Below are 21420 nucleotides of genomic sequence, written 5' to 3'. Positions count from 1 at the left end.
AGACAATTCTGTACTGCCATGACATAAACGCCACAAAACATCTAAAAAAATTATGTGGTATCTAGTATCAAGACATTACCAGCAAGCTCTACCAAGCTTTAACTTCTGTACATGGCAAGGTGGATCATCTTGCAGTGCATCCTGGTGCCATCTCCCATGTAAACAATGCACATGTGCCGGGCTGTCCATATTACCTTTTATTTATCAGACCAGTTCACTTTCTTCTATTGCTCTGATAGTCTGTTCAGATGCCCGTGTGCCAACTCTATGGGCTTTCCATGGTTCACTAGAGTTAGCATGAAAATTTTAACTGGCCTGTGACTATGCAGTCCCATAGACTAAGGGTTCAATCTGCAATCTGAGCCACTGTAGATCTTTTGTTGACCCATACATGATGCCATAGCCTCCATGTCTTGTGGCATCATTGAGTAACCTGTAGCCCCTTGGTGGCTTGTACCTCCTTGGACCACTGTCAAAAGGTACTGACTGACCACAGCTGTCTGTAAGCACACCACTGTTTCTTGGATACTTCAATCCAGCTGTCTGACTATAACAATCTGGCGCTTATGAATGTAGCTCAGGTCTTTTTGTCTGATCATATCTGCTGTATTACAAGTACGAGGGTCTTCAAAAACTTCCCACACTTTGATATTTTGGTTGGAAACGTGATGGTGGGAGGAGTAGTAATTGGTTGTGTCTGAGAGACTGAGAGAGAAGCTTATAGTCCGGATTTAGCTCCATCTGATTTCCAACTTTTTGGACGCTCAAAGAAGCTTTAAGGGGAAAAAGATTTCCATGTGATGATGATGTGAAAGCAGCAGTGAATCAGTGACTATGTGCTGAACCAAAAACATTTTTTGCTGATGGCATTAAAAAGTTGGTACGATGGTGAGGAAAAATGCATCAGAAAATGACTATGCAGAAAAGTGATGTTAATTGTTTTTGAAATTATTATTAAATAGAGTTTTAAAAAGTCCGGAAAGCTCATAAAACCCTCATAAATACCACCAGTTCAAAGACCTCTGATTGTTATATTCACAACTAGGCACTGGCATGCACATTTTGAATAGGTTGGTCCTAATGTTTGGCATTATGATGTCATATTGTTTTAACCTCCAGACATGAAGATCTGTAACCAAAGTAAGATTTATGTGCAGATACCTGGAAGCACCACAGACCTGCAAACACACACACACCACTAAAACACAGCCTGCAACTATGCAGGAATGGAGACAACCACCACACACCTCAGGGCACACACACACTCACTTATTCATTCTTACACAGTCACGCAAGCATGCAAAGTCATGTCTCCAACAGCTCGTATTGCAGGTGCACACAGCACCAGATAATAGCCCAATTATACCAGGCTAATCCTCACTCACAAGAAATACTTAGTTTGATGTCAAAGAGTCTGTCTTTGTTAAATGATCTAGTTTCAAAAAAGCAAACTTTTAGTCCCTCTGACTAATCTCCCATATATTCACCATGTCTTTCATATTTTCAAACGCACCACCTTAAATACTCTTGTGGCACTTTCTGTCTACAAGGACCCTTCAGTGTTTGGTTTGTGGTCTCTATTATGTGTAAAGCCATTAAATGGCCGAGCTTAGAGCACGACAACAAATCTCACTTTGTGTTCTCATAATGAGCTGGTAATTACCGTTTATTCTATAAAATACAGAATTTCACGCTGTGGAAAACAAACATGCGGAGAATGTCCCGCACATCAATGGAGGGAGGCGTCCTCCCTCAAATGGGCTGCTCTTGTTCCACAAGACAAGACAAACACAAAGACTGTAATATAGCCTACCCTCCTGCTCCAGAGAGAGAGAGAGAGAGGGCAAAAGAATGTGGGATAGAAAGAGATGATGAGAAAGTAAAGAAAGAACTATTCACTAAAACCTGCTGTGATTTTACTAAACGTGCTATGTAGAGCAGAGAGTGCAAATAGAATGGGCGATGAAGTGCAACATGGGCCCTGGGTTCAATCACCACCTTTGGTCACTTTTATGTTCTGTGTATTTGTGGGGTGAACTGTCTGTGTTTTTTGGGTTAACTGGTTTCCTCCCACTTGAGCACAGAACATGCTAAACTATGTTTTCATGCAGGCAAAATAAAACATTGAAAAAAGAGCATCAATGTACACCGACTAGGCATAACATTATGACCACTGACAGGTGAAGTGAATAACACTGATTATCTCTTCATCACGGCACCTGTTATTGGGTGGGATATATTAGGCAGCAAGTGAACATTTTATCCTTAAAGTTGATGCGTTAGAAGCAGGAAAAATGGGCCAGCGTAAGGATTTGAGCGAGTTTGACAAGGGCCAAAATGTGATGGTTAGGTGACTGGGTCAGAGCATCTCCAAAACTGCAGCTCTTGTGGGGTGTTCCTGGTCTGCAGTGGTCAGTATCTATCAAAAGTGGTCCAAGGAAGAAACAGTGGTAAATCGGCGACAGGGTCATGGGCTGCCAAGGCTCATTGATGCACCTGGGGAGTGAAGGCTGGCCCGTGTGGTCCCATCCAACAGACGAGCTAATGTTAATGCTGGTTTTGATAGAAAGGTGTCAGAATACACAGTGCATCACAGTTGCAGGGCTGTTTTGGCAGCAAAAGGGGGACCAACACAGTATTAGGAAGGTGGTCATAACGTTATGCCTCGTCAGTGTATACACACAGATTGGATTACAGTACTCCGATTTGATTAAACAAGTATTGGTCATTTTATAAATAATTACTTAAAATTATAAAAGGTATAATAGGAATGTGAACCCTAGTATTTGATTCTATTCCATCATAGAACCATCATGAATTCTGCACACATGTATTTGTACCTAGATGTACAGCACCAAAACAAACAAATCTTATTATATTAGATTACATTATACTCTAATAGATATCAATATCAAAAAGCACTGGCGTGGTGCTCTAGTGTTGTGTATAATCTGTGTTTCAGTCTATAGGACACTACACTCTGTAACCGTTGCTCACTGAAATAAAGGGGTTTGAGCCGAGTGTCTACACTCACATTTTTATGCAAATTTAGGTCCTGAGATCATCTGTACAATTTCCTTTAGGCAAAAAGTACATGGAACAGTGGTCTCTTTGTAACCTTTTGCTCAGGATTTAGTACAAATTAGGGATGTAAATGATTAACTGTTAACCATTATTTAAATTGTTAAGAATTATACATATACAGTGGTACCTTTTAAATCAATGCCCTTCGTCGAGAAATTTGTACCCTTAAACTCAACGTTTCTCTGAAACTCAACGTGTGTGCATCTGCTGCTTTGTTCAGCGCTCGGCTTGAGCAGTGAATCTGCATTTGTATGGAATAACCATCAAATCCACTCTGAAAGCTCCACATGTTTCTGTGTTTAGCTGGATTTCCTTACTGTTTCACTTTTAAACTTGTGTTACACCTGAGTTCTGAGAAATTGTGAGAATCAGCTTTTCAGAGGGTCTAAAATGCTTATCATTAAAAAAAGCTTAATGTGACTTAATGTATTAAAAAAACAACACTGAAACACTAAACGTATCTTAATTATTACTGCTCATAAGTTCTCTCCACTAATTAAGAAGCATAAGAAAACAATAAAGGAGTAAAGGTAAAGTGCAGGTTTTATTGCATTTTTATTGATTTTTAACTGTTTTTTAATTGTATATATTAAATTTGAGTTATTTTCAGTGTATTAAGTGTCAAAAACAACCCTATTATTTTACTTTAACCTAAAATGTATGCAGTTCCACAGGACCATGGAACACATTAACATGTTTCCCATACATCCTTATAAGAAAAAATACCTTAAAACTCAATGCCTTTTAAACAACGCCACTCCCAGAACCAACTGACGTTGAGTCTCAAGGTACCACTGTACTACTTTTTTCACCAATAATGCAGATCTAAGTAAGCAAGACACCAAACATGTCCTGCATGATTACCTACATTTGCCTACATTTATTTATGTAAATTTTTTCCAGGCTTGACTATCCCTTTAGAACCAACAGACCACTGATGGCACAATGAACTGAGTCAAGGTTTCTGCTCTGATATACTTATATATATAATTTTAGTGCAAAAGGACAGGTGCGTCACACAACATTCTCTAATAATAAGACACGTAAACTGATAATTAGTAAGGTAAATGCAAAGCTTGCTGTTAATGTAAGATTAAAGAATGTGAGAATGTAACAAAACCATTAGACAGAAAATAATAAACAATGGTATTCAGATGACTAGAATTAGAATTAGAATTGATAGCTGGAGAAGAACATAATAGAGCATGCACATTCTTAGTCTCCTCAGTTTGTTCTGATTTGTGAACTCAGTTTTCTGCAGCTCCAAATGTTGGCATTGGATTATTTTTCATGTTAATTTTAATTAAGCTGAGGTGGTAATTTTTATCAGTTGGTTATTCTAGATTATACCAGTTTACTCTGAGCATTATACATGATTTTTTTTAATTAGCTTTCTTTTAACATATAAAACTGCATACAAACACAACTCAGACTGACCCAGCAGACGAGAGGTAGACTGATAAAGATGGTGATCAAGCAAATCCATGTTAGCTACTGCTGTTTAACATTGCTGACAACTTACTTCTGCCGCAAAGATGTTTACAGTGTCATATCAAACCACAAATTCAAATGATGTCCTCTCAAAAACAAACTCAAATAATAAATGGAAAATAAATCAGTAAAATGCATAAGCATTATTAATGTAAATGGTTTTCTTTACCTATTTTTCCTTAACAGATTATGGATGCATGTGTATAATGGTGAGGTGGAGGGATTGGAGAAATGCTAAGAGGACACAAGCTTCAAGTAGAGAAATGGTGGGTATTCATCAATGTATATCTAAGACACAAAATATGTACTGCCTGATTGACTACATTTTTACTACATTTGCCGTTAATCATGTTAATCATTTTATTCCAGGCTTAACTATCCCTTTAGGACTAACAGACCACAAGTGGCACAATAAACTGAGTCAGGGTTTCTGCTCTGATTAACATGAATAAAATCAAGCATGGCATCTCTGGTTTGAATGGGTTTGCTGTGAACACATGGGTGTATTATGGCTCTGTTACATAATGTACATCAGTCATTCAGTGTTTGAAGGATTTTATTTGGTTTGGCCTGTAATTCAAACCTCAGACACTCAGAATGCCTGTATCATAGTGAGGCCGTTGGCATTTTGCCATGCTGATGGTTGGATCTGTATCATTTATAGCAGGAGTTTTCAAGCTTTTTGGACATGTGCCCCCCTTCGTGTGCCAACCGTGAACTTGCGCCACCCCCCCCCCCCTCCCCCAACTTGCGCCACGCCCCCTCCCCTTCGTCAACCACCGCACAGAAATCATTGAGAAAGCTTCTGACAAGTTAAAAGAACGTAATTAATGTTGTGCACATTATATAATTTTGCTGATTGAAAATATTATTTTAAAAAGATAATACAGTCCGACCTCATCTGAGCCGATTCTATCAGCACATTATATAAATTCGTGGTTCACTTTGGTAAATCGTAAGCAGTTCTTGCTTTTTGATGTAGATGAGAGCAGAAAACGTTACTTCACAGAGCATAGACAAAAGTTCATCAATTACTAAGTTGGTTCATCTGCTCTGACTGAAAACGTTTAGCTCCACAGGCAGAACGACTCTGACTCTGTGGTAATACTCAGTATAATTAAGCCTGAGCTTTTTAAGGTAAACGAGTCACACAAAATGTTCTGTAGTAGTTGGTGTTTATTTACAACCGCAACATTCATTATAACAGTAAACACGGAGAGATGACTGAGAAAAGAAACTTACGCTGCGCTTAAAATGAATTGACTCCCGAGTCACTTATAATCGATACTGTGAACAGAGCGTCTCTCTTAAAGACACAAACACATCCTATAACACCGGTCGTTGCTTTTGACACCGGTTATCTTCGCTGAGAGCCCTATTTTGAAGGTTTTTTTCAGACGGAACTGAATAACATTAAACGTGCGTGTGAGCGTGGTCAGTTAGAGTAATGAAATCTGTCTCCCGTGGGTGAAAAATGAATTGCTTTAGTTTTAGAAGTAAAAAAATCTCGTAATGCCACGCCCCCCGGTCAGGCACTCGCCCCCCCCCAGACAAGTTGAGGTTGAAAACCCCTGATTTATTGGACCTAAGAAAGTATGTCTGCTTGGGATTTACACAACTGCCAAGATAAACATTTGGGCAAATATTTCACCTGTCACGATTACACTTCAGCACAGATTTCAAAAGCTCTAACTGATATATAAACAAATGTATTACTTGATTTAGCCTTTTACAACAGGCTAATTCAGCCCAGGATTTATGAAAAGCCGTTAGAGAAACAACCAGAGTTATAACAAATAAACACTGTTCAGTAAGTGATTTAATGTTTATGCTGCTCTGGAAACCACAGACCTCTGGATAAGTGTCCATTGTTCAGAAACAATAGAAATGGAAAACGCTGGTGGTGAGGTAGTATAGTCGGTGAACTTGTTCTTGTAGAGGTATACAATTAAGCTGATGCAAACTGGTTTTAAAATTGAGATTTAAAGGCTGTTCAAAGCTGTGCATTTATCTTATAGCTTAACGGGTCACAAGCAGGTTAAAACAAGCTGTCCAAACATGTCCAAACATGTACCATTTAAGTCACCATGAAGTAGAGATGCTACTGTTTAACTTTTAACCAACAAAAAAGTCATTTAAATAATGCTGTTAAAAATGTCACTTAAAGGTCTGTTAAAAATGTCTTTTAAATTCATTCCAACAGCTGACGCTTTACATTTTTCCACTGGTGTCTAGTCTAGTAGCAAAAATGTTAGTCATTTAGTATTTGATACCTGATGTGGACTGCATCAAAAGGATGTAATAGCACTCAGAAAGAGGTCTCTCTGCACTGCTCATTGCTGACTGATCACTGATAGGACTGGTAGTAATAAGAACAGGTTGGCGAACTAATGTTCACTTGTCTGACACTGAAGGGGACCACTGGTTGTAAGAATGGACCTGTAAACCAGTGGTCCCCAATCACCGGGCCGCGGACCGGTACCGGTCGCTACAACAGCAATGAAAACACTACTTTTTTACGGGTGTTATTGTCTCCAATCACCCCTAGGTGGAAGCAGCATCTCATTGAATCGAAAAAAGCTCATTTGTGAGTGTTACAGTTATTCTATTTTATATTCCCCCGCCCCTGCCGGTGTGTGAAATTATATCTTACATGAAACCGGTCCGTGGTGCAAAAACGGTTGGGGACCGCTGCTGTAGACCCTTTTCTTTCTTGGGTCTTGGACACATCAGTCCTTTTCTCCATATCCCACTGACTCAGTTTTAGCATTTAAAGGCAGAATTCGTACACATGTGTGTAAAACTGTGTTACAGTATCCCCTATCATAACAAATTGGCCCCTATCATAACATAGGTGTGTGAGACTGTTACAGTTTCCTTTATTATAACAAACTGCATATATCAAAAGTATCAAAAGTGGTTTGTATTCAAGAGATGAATTTGGTGAAGAGCTGGAGCAGCATTTGCACCATTACAGGCTTGTTGGCAGGGCATCTCAGGCAGCCAACTTAAGTTTTTGATGGTTGGAGAAGCAGGTTGGCAGTTTTCTGCAGTATTTCTATACACTGTATAAAAAACTAACTTACATATCAGTATATACACTGATCAGGCATAACATTATGACCACCTTCCTAATATTGTGTTGGTCCCCCTTTTGCAGCCCCATATGCAACAAACTGTGATGCACTGTGTATTCTGACAACTTTCTATCAGAACCAGCATTAACTTCTTCAGCCATTTGAGCTACAGTAGCTCGATCGGACCACACAAGCCAGCCTTCGCTCCCCACGTGCATCAATAAGACTTGGCCGCCCAGGACCCTGTCGCCAGTTTACGACTGTTCCTTCATTGGACCACTTTTGATAGATACTGACCACTTTAGACCGGGAACACCCCACAAGAGCTGCAGTTTTGGAGATGCTTTGACCCAGTCGTCTAGCCATCACAATTTGGCCCTTGTCACACTCGCTCAAATCCTTACGCTTGCCCATTTTTCCTGCTTCTAACACATTAACTTTAAGGATAAAATGTTCACTTGCTGTCTAATATATCTCACCCACTAACAGGTGCCGTGATGAAAAGATAATCAGTGTAATTCACTTCACCTGTCAGTGGTCATAATGTTATGCGTGGTACATATATATGTATATAGTACAGCAGCAGGTACAGTGTATCCCAAAAGTGAGTACACCCCTCACATTTCTGCAGATATTTAAGTATATCTTTTCATGGGACAACACTGACAAAATGACACTTTGACACAATGAAAAGTAGTCTGTGTGCAGCTTATATAACAGTGTAAATTTATTCTTCCCTCAAAATAACTCAATATACAGCCATTAATGTCTAAACCACTGGCAACAAAAGTGAGTACACCCCTAAGAGACTACACTCCTAAATGTCCAAATTGAGCACTGCTTGTCATTTTCCCTCCAAAATGTCATGTGACTCGTTAGTGTTACTAGGTCTCAGGTGTGCATAGGGAGCAGGTGTGTTCAATTTAGTAGTACAGCTCTCACACTCTCTCATACTGGTCACTGAAAGTTCCAACATGGCACCTCATGGCAAATAACTTTCTGAGGATCTTAAAAGACGAATTGTTGCGCTACATGAAGATGGCCAAGGCTACAAGAAGATTGCCAACACCCTGAAACTGAGCTGCAGCACAGTGGCCAAGATCATCCAGCGTTTTAAAAGAGCAGGGTCCACTCAGAACAGACCTCGCGTTGGTCGTCCAAAGAAGCTGAGTGCACGTGCTCAGCGTCACATCCAACTGCTGTCTTTGAAAGATAGGCGCAGGAGTGCTGTCAGCATTGCTGCAGAGATTGAAAAGGTGGGGGGTCAGCCTGTCAGTGCTCAGACCATACGCTGCACACTACATCAAATTGGTCTGCATGGCTGTCACCCCAGAAGGAAGCCTCTTCTGAAGTCTCTACACAAGAAAGCCCGCAAACAGTTTGCTGAAGACATGTCAACAAAGGACATGGATTACTGGAACCATGTCCTATGGTCTGATGAGACCAAGATTAACTTGTTTGGTTCAGATGGTCTCAAGCATGTGTGGCGGCAATCAGGTGAGGAGTACAAAGATAAGTGTGTCATGCCTACAGTCAAGCATGGTGGTGGGAATGCCATGGTCTGGGGCTGCATGAGTGCAGCAGGTGTTGGGGAGTTACATTTCATTGAGGGACACATGAACTCCAATATGTACTGTGAAATACTGAGCAGAGCATGATCCCCTCCCTCCGGAAACTGGGTCGCAGGGCAGTGTTCCAGCATGATAATGACCCCAAACACACCTCTAAGACAACCACTGCTTTATTGAAGAGTCTCAGGGTAAAGGTGATGGACTGGCCAAGCATGTCTCCAGACCTAAACCCAATAGAACATCTTTGGGGCATCCTCAAGCGGAAGGTGGAGGAGCGCAATGTCTCGAATATCCGCCAGCTCCGTGATGTCGTCATGGAGGAGTGGAAAAGCATTCCAGTGGCAACCTATGAAGCTCTGGTAAACTCCATGCCCAGGAGAGTTAAGGCAGTTCTGGGAAATAATGGTGGCCACACAAAATATTGACACTTCAGGAACTTTCACTAAGGGGTGTACTCACTTTTGTTGTCGGTGGTTTAGACATTAATGGCTGTATATTGAGTTATTTTGAGGGAAGAATAAATTTACACTGTTATATAAGCTGCACACAGACTACTTTTCATTGTGTCAAAGTGTCATTTTGTCAGTGTTGTCCCATGAAAAGATATACTTAAATATCTGCAGAAATGTGAGGGGTGTACTCACTTTTGTGATACACTGTATATGGGTGCTGCTGTAACGCTTTTGTGAAATTTTAGAATAATTAAGCCGATATAAACATTAAAAAAATAAATAAAAGAAAAGAAACATGCTCACAAGGTAATATTATTTACACACACACACACACACACACACACACACACACACAGACACAAACAATAATGTATTTGAAATGCTGAAAAAAGTCATGGTGTTTTAAACCACACTACATAGTGCTCAAGTCAGACAGCTTGTCATTTTTTAAATCATGTCTGAAAGGTAAATCACACCCAAGCTAAAATAATTAGTGCAATTCTAAAACCCATCATTCACTGTGGTAGGTTAGCGACCAAACAATACCAACAATAAGCACCCAAAGAACACAACACAGTTTGAAGAAAACAGGGAATAGGATACCATTTCAGCTGGAGAGTATTTAATTAATCTGTCTCACATAGTTGCTAGGATGGCATGACATGATACCATCAAGATGTGATGGCCACACCCAAGTACCAGTAGGATATTATGACCAGCCCCCTACTAACAAGATTACTGATCACACTTCCATATAGCATGATGTAGTGACTACACCCCCTTATAACCACATGATGCAATGACCACAACTCCTAATAACATCATAATGTATTGATCCCACCCCCTAATACTATCATAATGTAATGACCACTCCCCCAATACCATCATGATGTAATGAACACATCTCCAATACTATCATGATGTAATGAACACACCCCCAATACCATCACTATGCAATGACCACACCACTTTGTAAAATCAAGATGTAATAATCACAGGACCTTATAACATCATGGTGTTATAAGTACAAGAGCTTATAACATTATGATATCATGACTGGACCTTATGTCATTATGACGTAATGATTACACAACCTTATAACATCATGGTGTAATAACTACACACTGATAATGTCATAATGTAAAGACCAGACCAATCATAGTGACCTAATTCTGATAACATTAAGATATAATGACCAAATCATCACATAAAATCATGATGTAATGACCACACCCTATTATAACAACACAATTATCACACCCTATTATAACAACACAATTATCACACCTTCTTTTAACAACACAATTATCACACCCTCTTTTAACAACACAATTATCACACTCTTTTAACAACACAATTATCACACCTTATTATAACAACACAATTATCACACCCTATTATAACAACACAATTATCACACCCTCTTTTAACAACACAATTATCACACCCTATTATAACAAAACAATTATCACACCCTCTTTTAACAACACAATTATCACACTCTCTTTTAACAACACAATTATCACACTCTCTTTTAACAACACAATTATCACACCCTCTTTTAACAACACAATTATCACACCCTATTATAACAACACAGTTATCACACCTTCTTTTAACAACACAATTATCACACCCTGTTTTAACAACACAATTATCACACTCTATTATAACAACACAATTATCACACCCTATTATAACAACACAATTATCACACCCTATTATAACAACACAATTATCACACTCTCTTTTAACAACACAATTATCACACCCTCTTTTAACAACACAATTATCACACCCTCTTTTAACAACACAATTATCACACCCTCTTTTAACAACACAATTATCACACCCTATTATAACAAAACAATTATCACACCCTCTTTTAACAACACAATTATCACACTCTCTTTTAACAACACAATTATCACACCCTCTTTTAACAACACAATTATCACACCCTATTATAACAACACAGTTATCACACCTTCTTTTAACAACACAATTATCACACCCTGTTTTAACAACACAATTATCACACTCTATTATAACAACACAATTATCACACCCTATTATAACAACACAATTATCACACCCTATTATAACAACACAGTTATCACACCTTCTTTTAACAACACAATTATCACACCCTGTTTTAACAACACAATTATCACACTCTATTATAACAACACAATTATCACACCCTATTATAACAACACAATTATCACACCCTATTATAACAACACAATTATCACACTCTCTTTTAACAACACAATTATCACACCCTCTTTTAACAACACAATTATCACACCCTCTTTTAACAACACAATTATCACACCCTCTTTTAACAACACAATTATCACACCCTCTTTTAACAACACAATTATCACACCCTATTATAACAACACAATTATCACACCCTCTTTTAACAACACAATTATCACACCCTCTTTTAACAACACAATTATCACACCCTATTATAACAACACAATTATCACACCCTCTTTTAACAACACAATTATCACACCCTCTTTTAACAACACAATTATCACACCCTCTTTTAACAACACAATTATCACACCCTATTATAACAACACAATTATCACACCCTCTTTTAACAACACAATTATCACACCCTCTTTTAACAACACAATTATCACACCCTCTTTTAACAACACAATTATCACACCCTCTTTTAACAACACAATTATCACACCCTATTATAACAACACAATTATCACACCCTATTTTAACAACACAATTATCACACCCTCTTTTAACAACACAATTATCACACCCTCTTTTAACAACACAATTATCACACCCTATTATAACAACACAATTATCACACCCTCTTTTAACAACACAATTACCACACCCTCTTTTACAACACAATTATCACACCCTCTTTTAACAACACAATTATCACACCCTCTTTTAACAACACAATTATCACACCCTATTATAACAACACAATTATCACACCCTATTATAACAACACAATTATCACACCCTCTTTTAACAACACAATTATCACACCCTCTTTTAACAACACAATTATCACACCCTATTATAACAACACAATTATCACACCCTATTATAACAACACAATTATCATACCCTCTTTTAACAACACAATTATCACACCCTCTTTTAACAACACAATTATCACACCCTCTTTTAACAACACAATTATCACACCCTCTTTTAACAACACAATTATCACACCCTCTTTTAACAACACAATTATCACACCTTCTTTTAACAACACAATTAATGAGCACACCCCCTTACAACACAATTAATGACCACACCTTCTTAATACAATACAATTAATGACCACACCCCCTTAATACAACACAATTAATGAGCACACCCCCTTAATACAACACAATTAATGAGCACACCCCCTTAATACAATACAATTAATGACCAAACCCCCTTAACACAACACAATTAATGACCACACCCCCTTAATACAACACAATTAATGGGCACACCCCTTTAATACAACACAATTAATGACCACACCCCCTTAATACAACACAATTAATGACCACACCCCCTTAATACAATACAATTAATGACCACACCCCTTAATACAATACAATTAATGACCAAACCCCCTTAATACAACACAATTAATGACCACACCCCCTTAATACAACACAATTAATGACCAAACCCCCTTAATACAACACAATTAATGACCACACCCCCTTAATACAACACAATTAATGGGCACACCCCTTTAAAACAACACAATTAATGACCACACCTTTATAACAACACAATTAAGGACCACACCTTTATAACAACACAATTAAGGACCACACCCCCTTACAACAACACAATTAATGACCACCCTCTTATAACAACACAATTGATGACAACACCCTCTTATAACAATACAATTAATGACCACACAACCATAACAACACCATTAATGACCACACCCCCTTACAACAACACAATTATCACAATCTCTTATAACAACAAAATTAATTACCACACCCCCTTATAACAACACAATTCATTACCACAACCTCTTATAACAACACAATTCATTACCACAACCTCTTATAACAACACAATTATTTACCACACCCCCTTATAACAACACAATTCATTACCACAACCTCTTATAACAACACAATTCATTACCACAACCTCTTATAACAACACAATTAATTACTACAACCTCTTATAACAACCCAATTATTTACCACAACCTCTTATAACAACACAATTAATTACTACAACCACTTATAACAACACAATTAATTACTACAACCACTTATAACAATACAATTAATTACTACAACCACTTATAACAATACAATTACCACACCCTGATAAGAATGCAATTTATTACTAATAACACGATTAATGACCACCCCCTTATAACAACACAATTAATTAGTACACCCCCTTACAACAACACAATCATCACAACCCTTTATAACAACACAATTAATGACCACTCCCCCTAACAGCAACACAGTTGGGTATCACACCCCCTTAAAACAAAACACAGGACCCAGCGGAACCCTGACCATGACAACGTAAAAAGATTAGAACTCTGATGTAAACTGTAAAAGTGAAATCAAGACTTGCAATGTAATATATTTGTTATTGTGATTTTAATTACATATACTACATGACCAAAAGTATGTGGACGACCACAGTTAATATTATGTTCAGACGTTTCAGCAACCCATTGATAACAGGTGTATCAAATCTATTATGAAGGGCAGTGATAGCTCAGTGGTTAAGGTACTGGACTAGTAAACAGAAGGTTGCCGGTTCAAGCCCCGCCGCCACCAAGTTGCCACTGTTGGGTCCCTGAGCAAGGCCCTTAACCCTCAATTGCTCATCGTGTTCAGCTCATTGTGTAAGTCGCATTGGATAAAAAGCGTCTGCTGAAAATGTAATGTAAATTATGTAAAGAGATTAAATGATTGCAACTGTGACAATAGTTTAGGGAAGGCTGTTTCCCTTTCCAGCATTACTGTGCCCTGTGCAGAAAGTTTTGCCCACTATGACAAACTTAACCAAACTGAACACTTTTGGAATGAATTGGTCTGACTGAATTGGCATGAATTCTCACTGACACACATTTTCAAGTATGTAAGGGCCTTCCCACATAAGTGGAGACTGTTACAGCCACAATGGGAAAGGGGCTTAGTCAATATTATTGCAGGTCGTTTAGGAATACAATGTCCAGCAAGCTCATGGTCAGGTGTGCACATACTTTTGACCATTTGATCTATTTGTAAATACACCTGCGCTGCTTCACACATCTTGCCAGCTGAGACTGGCATAGTTTCTAGGCGGTACTAGTTATCGCCTTGTAGTTAAAGATCTGACCAAAGATCGATATATCGAAGCTGGAATAAACCGTGCATTCCTGCAGAACAGGCCCACCTACAGATGCGCAAATCGGCCCCGATTGCGCGCGCACACAAAACCTGTACGTGGGGTAAAACGTGCGGTAAAACAGGTAAATTAAAGTGATCGTGCATGTGTGATGGACGTGTACGGTTGCATTACCGAGGTATTTGATGTCAAAGCCGCGGGGGGCTTTGAGAGATCTGCGGGTCCAGGCCTCGCGCAGAGCCTCCAGGTGCTCCTCTTTACCCTGGATCAACAGCACGTGCTCATCCAGCCAGCCAAGAAAGAAGGTCTCCGCAATGGCATCGGCTACCATCTTGTTCCAGAAATGCTCCGTGTTTAACGCTTTGAATTCTGCGAACACCTCGTAGCCGGTGTGGTGGTGCGGAGGGTTCGGGCTCTCCGTCACCGCGCGCTGGTCCCTGGGCGCGCGCCGCGACAGCACGATGGCCAGCGAGTGTGGTGCCAGCTGCAGGAACGGTTCCATTCTCCCTCCTGGCTTTAATTCACTGACAAGATGTGCAGTTCATTGCATGGATTTCGACCAGCCGATCCCTCTCAAACAGGCCTTTACCGAACAAAGAGACGCACAAATGACGGCCAGACATGTTCACGCAGTTTATGCATTTTACTTGTCCGCAGATGCAATTCCTACAGTGCATTCACCCACCTAAAATCCGCATTGCTTAATATCACCAGCGAGAAATAATCTAATCCGTCGTGACACGTCCTAAAAAAAGCGGTTAGGTTATGTCGTTACGTTTCCATGGTCCATGGCGTCTCATCTGCCTTCCTCACCTTCAGCATCATCTTCATCAGCACCAAATTCTGACCCAGATTGGCTCAAAATTCATGCATGACCATTGCAAACCACCAATCCCACACTATTGAACCATTCCTTCAATAAAAATAAATACAGAAACGATTTAACAATGACAAAGGTATTTTTCTTCATTCAGTCGAACACTCTCTCTCTCTCTCTCGCGTGTTTACTCTCTCTCTCTCACGCACTCTCACACTCTCTCTCTAGTATGTACTGATGTCTCTCTGCCGGTGACTCGTTGTATCACCTTGACGCGTGCGCTGTGCTCAGTGATCGGCTCCGCGCGCCCCCTACTGCAAGCGCGCGCCACTGCAACTCCTGCACAACACAGTCTGAGTGACATCTAGCTGCAGAGCATGCTTCACACTGGCCCAGGTCTCAGTTTGGTATCAACGCTCACGAATGGGCAAGAAGTAAATTATTATTATTGTTATTGTTATTAATAATAATAATAGGCAAGGTGGCTCAGTGGGGAGTACTGTCACCTCACAGCTTTCTTCCCACAGTCCAAAGACATGCAGTCAGGTTCAGTCATAATAGGGTTGCCATGATTTTCTTATTACTAAATTGTTATATATATATATCATTCTTTAATTTGGGGTACATTCCATGTCCAATGATAATAATTATATGTATTCTAACTATTTTCTTTAAAAATGTCATATTTTACCTATTAATGGAAAACATGTTGTAATATCACAAAAACATTATGTGCATCCTATGCTTAATTTAGCTTGAAATTTGTCATGATGTTCCTAAATGAACAGTTTTTGCTGTGTCCGTTTTTTAAGTTGAGGGTGCCTTGGTTTCAAAATAATGAATAATAATTGAGTTTCTCTTTTAAATCATTTAAATATCTTTATTTATTAATGTCTGCAAAAGTTCTGTCAACTATGTTACTAACAGAACTCCACTCAGCAACTCAAAAATGGTTTGTTCTAAAACTATGTGACCAGCATTACATGATATAATTTTTCTCTGTGGAGGGTATATTGAACAAACTGTGGTGAATGTCCTCTTATTTTTTAAAATATTTTATCTATAATAGAACATTGTCAATGAGTATATTAATTGACCGTCAACTATGTTACATACATTGTTATGGTTACAATTTTTTTATAATTTTAATTCAAATGTATGTTCAAATTAGACATTATTCTGTTCATGAAATGACATGTGGTCAGCCAGGCAAGGTCTACCACTGAAGTTATGGGTCAAAATAGGAAAATTGTCAACTATGTTACCTGTCAACTAAGTTACCTAGTAGTCTACATCTACTGTCCCTTTAATATAAAAAAAAAAAAAAATTAATGTTTAAGCTTTGCAAATAGTGGATATGTTACACTAAAGGAATATATTAACTTGAACCACTGATTGTTCTATTGAGAGAGAACATTGTTTTTGTACTTTTTTGGTGATGTGAAATGTACCCCAAATTATAGAATGACCCATATATACTGTATATACGTATATATACAGTATATGGGGCGGCACGGTGGCTAAGTGGGTAGCACTGTCGCCTCACAGCGAGAAGGTCCTGGGTTCGATCACCGGGTGGGGCGGTCCGGGTCCTTTCTGTGCGGAGTTTGCATGTTCTCCCCGTGTCTGCGTGGGTTTCCTTCGGGTGCTCCGGTTTCTTCCCACAGTCCAAAGACATGCCGATAGGCTAATTGGAGACACTGAATTGTCCTATAGTTACCTAGCTGCCATAATTTACAAATAAATTCTTTAAAAATCCTACAATGTGATTTCCTGGATTTTTTTTTCTCATTTGGTCTCTCATAGTTGAAGTGTACCTATGATGAAAATGACAGACCTCTCTCATCTTTCTAAGTAGGAGAACTTGCACAATCAGTGGCTGACTAAATACTTTTTGGCCCCACTGTATATATATATATATATATATATATGAAGGTTCTTTTAAAAATTTCTGCACTTTTTAAACTCTATTTATTAAGAATTTTAAAAACACATTAGATCAATGTTCTACATAGTCACCTTTCAATGCATTTTTCCCAGCGTGGTACCAACTTTTTAATGCCATCAGCAAAAAAATGTTTTTGGTTGAGTGTAGCCACTGATGCACCGCCGCTTTCACATCATCATCACATGAAAATCTTCTTCCCCTTAAAGCAGTTTCTCAGACACAACCAATTACTGCTCCTCCTGTCCTCACCAATTCCTACAAAAATATAAAAGTGCAGAGACTTTTTGAAGATCCCTCGTATATACAGTGTATCACAAAAGTGAGTACACCGCTCACATTTCTGCAAATATTTCATTATAACTTTTCATGGGACAACACTATAGACATGAAACTTGGATATAACTTAGAGTAGTCAGTGTACAACTTGTATAGCAGTGTAGATTTACTGTCTTCTGAAAATAACTCAACACACAGCCATTAATGTCTAAATAGCTGGCAACATAAGTGAGTACACCCCACAGTGAACATGTCCAAATTGTGCCCAAATGTGTCGTTGTCCCTCCCTGGTGTCATGTGTCAAGGTCCCAGGTGTAAATGGGGAGCAGGGCTGTTAAATTTGGTGTTTTGGGTACAATTCTCTCATACTGGCCACTGGATATTCAACATGGCACCTCATGGCAAAGAACTCTCTGAGGATGTGAGAAATAGAATTGTTGCTCTCCACAAAGATGGCCTGGGCTATAAGAAGATTGCTAACACCCTGAAACTGAGCTACAGCATGGTGGCCAAGGTCATACAGCGGTTTTCCAGGACAGGTTCCACTCGGAACAGGCTTCGCCAGGGTCGACCAAAGAAGTTGAGTCCACGTGTTCGGCGTCATATCCAGAGGTTGGCTTTAAAAAATAGACACATGAGTGCTGCCAGCATTGCTGCAGAGGTTGAAGACGTGGGAGGTCAGCCGGTCAGTGCTCAGACCATACGCCGCACACTGCATCAACTCTGTCTGCATGGTCGTCATCCCAGAAGGAAGCTGACGCACAAGAAAGCCAGCAAACAGTTTGCTGAAGACAAGCAGTCCAAGAACATGGATTACTGGAATGCCCTGTGGTCTGACGAGACCAAGATAAACTTGTTTGGCTCAGATGGTGTCCAGCATGTGTGGCGGCGCCCTGGTGAGAAGTACCAAGACAACTGTATCTTGCCTACAGTCAAGCATGGTGGTGGTAGCATCATGGTCTTGGGCTGCATGAGTGTTGCTGGCACTGGGGAGCTGCAGTTCATTGAGGGAAACATGAATTCCAACATGTACTGTGACATTCTGAAACAGAGCATGATCCCCTCCCTTCGAAAACTGGGCCTCATGGCAGTTTTCCAACAGGATAACGACCCCAAACACAACCTCCAAGATGACAACTGCCTTGCTGAGGAAGCTGAAGGTAAAGCTGATGGACTAAACCCAATTGAGCACCTGTGGCGCATAATAAAATGTGGAGAAGGTGAAAGGGGTGTGCAGACTTTCCGGCTCGACTGTATATATGTTTCTGCTAATTTACCATGTTGAAGCATGTAAGGTAGGTAACGTAAGCGTTAAATAAAATTGCATTTTATTACTGCTGGCACATACATTGTTATGTGTTCAATCTAGCTAGTTGGGTACACAATGTTTTTAGTACACAATGTTTTTTGTAAACATTGCAAAGGGCTTCGTCTGCCATCTGTAGAGCAAGAAGGTTCACGTCTGAAATGCTGCCCATCACTTGAACTGATGAATCATTTTAAACCTGTAACCACCTGTCCTGTAATGAATGTAACCAAAGTGTAAAACACGACGTTAAAATCTTAATGAAACAAAATAAAATCACATCTTCCGCAACACATTTGTATATTGAATATTCTTTTATTCAATATAAAGCTTAAGAACATGGTGATTAATCCATAATTTTCAGTAATGACACAGTTCCATATCTAAAAAATTCACATAAAACTTAAAACAGACATTGTTGGCTATAAAATCATCAGCTATTTACAAAAATAAGTATTTCACAGAAACATTTGCACACTATTCTTACTTACAAGACTGTACGTGAGTTTCTGTTTTTTATTAATATGAATAAATGTTGAAATTTTTGCCTCTGGTAATCGCACATATGATACTGATACTGACACAAATACAATGTGATTAAATATCGGAATTAGTACAATATAATAAAAACAATCCAGTTTCAATGTACTTGTATTCCTGTAATTGAGGTGGTTAGTAAAATTAATGAACCTCTAACATATATGATATGTACATAGACAGCACATTAGAACATAGCTAGCAGGCCTGTTTGGTAACTTCTATTAGATTAGCTTAAACTTTTCCCAGAACCTTGTCATCCTTCAATACTTTAAGCTCCACAAATTAGAGTGAATCACATTTAATATTTAAATGACACTCACTGTTTACAGTACAACAATACAATTAATTTATATAAATGCTGTATAATCACTAATCATCTATGAGGAGTTTAGGGATACTTTTGTAAGGCAAAACATGGGGAACCACTTTATTGTCTAAGCTCAACTGGTCCCTACTGGCTCCACATATAAGGTATAAGTGTTTATTAATGGAATAGTAATGAAGTTACATTTGGCAGTAGAACATAAAAAATCATACTTCAATATTAGAACAATCAAATATTTACGTCAAACTTATGCCAACCTCAAATAAAAAAAAGTTGGGATAGTATGGAAAATGCTGATAAAAAACAGTGTGTCATCTTTTTATTCACTTTGACTTTCATTTCACTGCAGACAGTATAAACCCAAGATATTTCATGTTTTGAAATGTCTGGTCAGCTTTCTTTCAACTGTTAATAAACATCAATTCCTGCATTTCAGGCCTGCAATACATTCCAAACGAAGGGCTAGTAATGAAGTTAAAACATTAAATAATAATGTGATTTTAAACAGGTGATGTCAACAGGTGATTGTAATCATGGTTTGGTACAAAAGCAGCATCCAGGAAAGGCTGAGTCTTTGATGAGCATAGATGATCAGAGCATCTCCATTATTGAAATGTTTAAAAACAATGTACCTTAAAGAAAGATGGGAAAGGGATTTGAATATTTCTCCCTCTACAGTGCATATCATTAAACCTTTCAAGGAATTTGGAGGAATTTCAGTTTGTAAAAAGCAAGGGGGCATTACAAAAGCATTGTTGCAAAAACAGAGGGTCGTACAGTCCTGACCTGTTCCCAATAGAGAATGTGTCAAGAATTTTGAAACGGAAAAAGAGGCAGTGACAACCTTGTGTTTGCAGGAAGACCTAACCCTAAAACTCTTCACCACTTGGTATCCTTGGTACCAAAACATATTTTAAGTGTTGTGAGAATGAATGGCAACATTACAAAGTGGTAAATGCTTTACTGTCCCAACTTTTTTTGTGTTGCAGGCCTTATATGCAGGAATGGAGGTATATTAACAAATGAAATGAAGTTCAGCAGATAAAACAAGAAATATCTCATTAAATATCTCAGGTTCATCCTTTCTGCAATCAAATAAAAGTCAAAGTAAATATAAGAAGCTCTGCATTCCTTGTATTTACATTTTTCAAACT

At 38.7% G+C, this 21420-nt stretch overlaps 1 protein-coding gene across 1 annotated transcript in view; it reads right to left on the bottom strand.

The window, feature by feature from the left end:
* The window catches only part of stox2b (storkhead box 2b), a 122655-nt gene extending 107099 nt beyond the window's left edge, over positions 1 to 15556 (bottom strand). The window contains exon 1 of the mRNA XM_062990032.1: positions 15229 to 15556. Within this exon, the coding sequence (XP_062846102.1) occupies positions 15229 to 15556 (328 nt within the window). The remainder of the gene's footprint in view (positions 1 to 15228) is intronic.
* Positions 15557 to 21420: the final 5864 nt, after the last annotated feature.

The sequence above is a fragment of the Trichomycterus rosablanca genome, chromosome 1 (genome assembly GCF_030014385.1).
Source record: "Trichomycterus rosablanca isolate fTriRos1 chromosome 1, fTriRos1.hap1, whole genome shotgun sequence".
Classification (NCBI taxonomy): domain Eukaryota; kingdom Metazoa; phylum Chordata; class Actinopteri; order Siluriformes; family Trichomycteridae; genus Trichomycterus; species Trichomycterus rosablanca.
Note: the sequence above shows the minus strand (reverse complement) of the source record. Positions and strands in the feature narration are given on the sequence as shown.